This window comes from Apodemus sylvaticus, chromosome 6 (assembly GCF_947179515.1).
Source record: "Apodemus sylvaticus chromosome 6, mApoSyl1.1, whole genome shotgun sequence".
NCBI lineage: Eukaryota > Metazoa > Chordata > Mammalia > Rodentia > Muridae > Apodemus > Apodemus sylvaticus.
Genome location: NC_067477.1, coordinates 4,536,243 through 4,541,618, shown reverse-complemented (window position 1 = coordinate 4,541,618; position 5,376 = coordinate 4,536,243). Strand labels below are relative to the sequence as shown.

At 37.8% G+C, this 5,376-nt stretch overlaps 1 gene segment (V, D, J or C); it reads right to left on the bottom strand.

The window, feature by feature from the left end:
• Positions 1-1,931: 1,931 nt before the first annotated feature.
• On the bottom strand, positions 1,932-2,429 carry LOC127686838 (immunoglobulin heavy variable 2-5-like). The segment is given in 2 exon segments: positions 1,932-2,261; positions 2,347-2,429. Coding segments are annotated over 2 exon segments (366 nt in total).
• Positions 2,430-5,376: the final 2,947 nt, after the last annotated feature.

The following is a 5,376-nucleotide window of genomic DNA, read 5'->3' as shown; positions in this document are numbered from 1 at the left end:
GTCTGAGCAGTGAAACATGCAATGTTCTCCAGAGATTCATTCCTGATTTTCAGTTCAGGAAGACAGAAATGATAAGAGATGTGTCAACAGAACAATTGACAACTGACCAGAAATTACTGGAAACTTTCCAACCAGGTTGTGCATGAACATGCCAGAAAGAAACAAACATGTTTTGTCTTTTCATGGTGTTTTCATTTAGGGAAAACTAAGAGGTACATGAGATTTAGGGCCTTTGCCCAGTTTGTTTAACTTAAATGACCTTTGTTGATTGAAAATATCTTATAAACAATATATTCTAATTGCACTTTTCTTCTCCCCAACTTTTCTTAGATCCTCATTCCTTTGCTACCAACCCAACTTCATGCCCTTTATTTTTCTCACTCTTTAACCAAAAACAAACAAAAAGGTAAAACAAGACTCACTTTCTGTCACTTTGCCTTTCTCTCTATTACTGTCCACCCTGTCTTGTCATACATACATATCCACACATACACAAACTCAAAAGAAGACAAAATATGAAACCAAATATACATGAAAAAACTAGTAAGATAAACTGCCTAAGTAAAGCTATATGAGACAAACACTACAAATATGTCATTGTGTTGCTTTTGTTTGGCCATCTCTTGGGTATAGGGCCTAACATCAAGTGTGGTTAATACAGGAGAAATTCCCCATTGTAGAAGACTAAGCTTCTATTGTAGATGAGTACCAGCTGCAGATAGATTCTTACATAGTGGTGGGAGCACATATCCACATCCCCCTCTCTGTAGAAATTCCCATTGGTTTGAAAATATATAAGCCCTGTGCTTGTTCCCATAGTCTATGTGAGTTCATATGTGTATCAATTCTACTGTGTCTGGATAAGACTGCTTTTGTAGAGTAATCCATCATCTCTGACTCTTACAATCTTCTTTTGCAATGGTCCTTTAGTCCTGGGATGAAGCTTTGGTGACAAAAACTCATTTAGTACCACTGCTCTACAAATTGTTTATTTCTGGTTCTCTCTAGCTTCCCATCTACTACAAAACATGTGCCAGATTACGGGTAGATGAGTTACTGGATTAAGTGTAAGGTAGTGTAAATAAAATGATTTTATTGATATGTTGCTCTATCAGAACAGTGGCATATGATTTTCCCTTAGGGCCATGGTCTATGCAATTTCAGTTTCATGGCAATTCTAGCAGAGTCAGCCATGGTTAACCTTAACCCTAATCTCATAGGCCTTTATTCCATCAAAGAATGAATGATTAATCCCACAATGTTTGATCCCCTATTATGTCTATCACACAGACAGGTAATAATCGTAGACAACAGGTTTTAGAGTTAGATATCTTATTACCTTTCTCCTTTAATGCCATACAAAGTACCTCCAATACTATGAACACTAATCAGTAGGAATAAAAATTCTACATGGACACATAATCAACTTCTCTGTGCTCAGTGAGATATATAAGTGCTGTCTTGAACCATGTGATGTTAAAATTAGTTTGTGGGGAGCAAAAAATAGACTTCAAAATACCTTGAATTATTTGGGAGTATCTATGGATACTCTTTGGTTGATGACTCAATTTGAGAATACTCATCCAGTAAATCCCATCTTCACCATATACAGATGCTTACTGAAGGTAAACATTACAATAATTTGGAATTTTCCACTGTGGGAATTTGAAGCCTAAGACTGAGTGGAACCATAGTTCTGAACTACCTGGTGTAAGCATCAAACATCCATCAGCTTTATAAAGTAAAACACAGAATCATTTATGAACATTATAATAGGGACCTAGGGTGAAGAAAAGGAATAGAAAGCTCTTAATTTAAGAGCAAACAGGAAACCACAGAGGCCAGCAGGAAAGCTGTAGCTGTACACTCTTCTGATATAATAGAAAGGAACAGAGCTGAGAGCCAGCCTGAAATAATGTACAGCTGAAAACTGAGACTGTTTCAATGTGTTCTCTGAGCACAGTAGTATGTGGCAGTATCTGAAGTGTCCACACTGGCCAGCTTGAGGAATACCTGGCTGTTGGAGGTGCCCTTAGAGATTGTAAGCCGACTCTTCAGTGATGGGCTGTAGTACTTATCATCATTCCACCAAATGGTTGCCAGCCACTCCAGACCCTTCCCTGAGGGCTGACGGATCCAGCTCACACCCATATTAGTAGTGCTCAGCGAAAACTCAGAGAAAGAGCAAGTCAGACTGAGGGTCTGGGAGGGCTGCAATATCCCAGGGCCAGACTCTTTCAGAGTAACCTGGGATAGGACATCTGTGGAGAAAAAGAAAAAGGAGAAGGTGAGTTTGGAACAGGTGTGGATAGAAACAGTCATCCCTTAGGGAGCCTTGGCACTCACATGCAGGGACAATCAGCAGCAGGAATGAGGAAGTAAGCCTGTCCATGGCTGCACACTAGTGAGTACACAGACCCAGTTTTGACTTTTCAACCCGAGGTTGGGTGGATCCAGCAGAGATTTGCATTCACTCACCAGGTGCTGACTCTGATGGCATACTTAAGTTTATGGACTCAAGTGGTACCAGTCTATGATGGGAGATGCAGGAGCCCTCAAGAGAGTTCATTTCTGCTTTTCATAGAGAGTATGTAATACACAAGACCAGGTTCCTCCATACATACTTCTAGTGAGTGATGTTGGGTTGCAGTGTGGTTGAGGGAGACCCTCACTCTAGCACAAAGGGTCATGACTCTGTTCACTCATCTAAGAATACTTCCCTATGTTTTTTGAATGGAGGTCAGATGAAGAGCTCAAAGGGGAGATGTTACTACTACCTTGATGCTCTCTGTTTCTAAGGCCTCTATGAGTCTTAACAATATATATTTTCCACATAATTGGTACACTAATTATAGACTTCCTGAATAGTGTAAGAGTATATGCCATCTCAAGCTGAAAACGATGAATAAAATAATTCCATGAAAGAGTGTGATTTCATTGACTTTACTGAAGTGTCAAGTTCCTGACTCACATACTTGAGATTGCTATTTATTGAACAATCAGTACCTTCATCTTTATACTGACCTGTATTTGTGACAGCTTTAAAATCAACAGCAGAAAATAGAAACTCTAGACAGGGAGAAATTTATTCAATTCTCCTAGATACTGAAGATCTTAGAAGAAGGCACAGTGGGCAGACGATGCTGGAAGGCACAGCCCACAAGATTAGGACATTTTTTTCACTGCCTTCAGAAATGTTAAAACTAAAATTGTCTAGTAGAATAAAGGAAAAATAATAGAGACAAGAGGTTACAGAAGAAATATGCACAGTGTACAAAATACATTTTTATGAAAGTTCTATACACTTGTAAAGTTGTTATTTTATATTTCATAAGGATTTTTATTCTTTGTAATTTTCAATCATATATGAAATATGCTGTGATCTACCACCACGTTCAGGACTTTTACCACAGTCTACCATCACTAGGTCCCTGTGATTCCCCTTGGGACCTTCATAAAACTCTCTTTCCAAGCATACTGATCTTCTATTTAATTAACTAATAACACAGAGAATTTTATTATTACTACCTATATACACATATATAGGATTATCTCTAGTAAATAGTGAACCTCCAGAAATCTTCCCCAATAAAGAGATTATATTTTGCCTATTAGTCATCAAATGCCAAAAGACCTTCAGTGTGCTGTGGGCCGTAATAGTTCCTCCCCATCCATGTTGAAATATTTTAAAGTGTTATTCTTAGTAGTGATAACAGGGTACACCTGCACCAAATTGGATATATTAACTTCAGAGAATGACTTACACTTATGCTAAGCTTGCCAGTAGACATCTCTACCTGCTTAGTCATTTCTAGGTCTCACATGTGGTAATTTTCACTGGTTTGATTTGAATGTATTTTGTGCTGGGAAATCCAGCTACTCAAATGTCTCTACATCTTGTTGTAGACATACTTGTACATTCATGTTTATTCACAGCATGTTCTTCATAGTCATTTCGCAACATATAGAGGAAGAAACCATTCCAGATTTCTAATAAGGCATAAATAAAAAAGGACATAGTCATACATATTGAAAAGTATTACTCAGTGATAAATCATAAATTATCTGATTTACAAGTGTCTTATGGAACTGGAAAACATATACTGAATAGGTTACCCACACACATTAAGTGTGTGCTTCATGTTATCATTCATACATGTTCCAAGAACTGAATAATTTGTTTTGCTGTATTTAGTTGTAGAAGCCAAGGGAATAGAATTTGGTCATTACAGTATGAGGAATTTACAAAGATGACACAGTAAAATAGAGATAAGAATAGAGAATAAAACATTTTAAAATTGAGCAGATTATAAGAGCCAGACTGGATGCAGAACTCCAAGGAAAGAGCGTGTTCCGGACACAATTTGACTGATGCTTTTATGAATTCACAGAGACTGTGGCTGCAGACACAGAGCCTGAGGCAAATCAACCCAGATAAACTTGGGAGAAGGAAATGAGTGCAGGCTTTCAGCCATAACCAAGAAGAACTGCAGCTGACACTCATGTAAAGGAATAGTTAGTTTTCACCAGTGGAGTCTCTCCTGCGATGTTAAGCATGATTAATCATAGAAGACATGCTTATTAGTTGATTCCAACAAAAAATATTACCTCAATAGAATTTTTGGAGACATTGTCTTGTTCAATACCCTTTGTATCATTTACCTTTTGTCTATATATCATGGCTACAGGATTGTGGCTTTATTGGAGTTCTCTCTCTCTCTCTCTCTCTCTCTCTCTCTCTCTCTCTCTCTCTGTGTGTGTGTGTGTATATGTGTGTGTGTGTGTGTGTGTGTGTGGTGTGTGTCTTGTTTTTGATTATCTTTCGTTTTGTTTCCATTTGTTTTTAATTCCTCCTTAAATTACTTTTTTCTTTCTTTTTTTTTTGCTGTTATTCAGAAAGGAAAATTGTATGTATTTCATGAATTTGGAGGTAGGAAGGATCTGGAAATAGTTGGGGTGAGAAAATAAGTTATTAGAAAACACTGTATGATTTTTATTAAAAATTATAAAACAACAAATCAAAACCGGTAAACATAAATCTGAGAACTATTTAGCAAAGAATACTGAGTTTGAGCTTGGAGACATCACATGTCAATCAAAGCAGGGCAGATCAGTTAATGCACTTGAGAAAGAAGACTACAGAGGATACAGAGTCGCTTCCACACACAGCTCATCTCTCTATGAGGATTATAGGTCTCATTATGCCCCCTGCTAGTCATGAACGCTCCTGAAAATAGGTTTGTCATGGTTTAAACTGAAGTTGCACAGTCTGGTTTAAGAAAAACTTTATGTGGGTTGGTGAGCAGGAGGAGGAGGGATGGGATAGGGGGTTTTCTGAGGGGAATCGAGGAAAGGGGATAACATTTCAAATGTAAA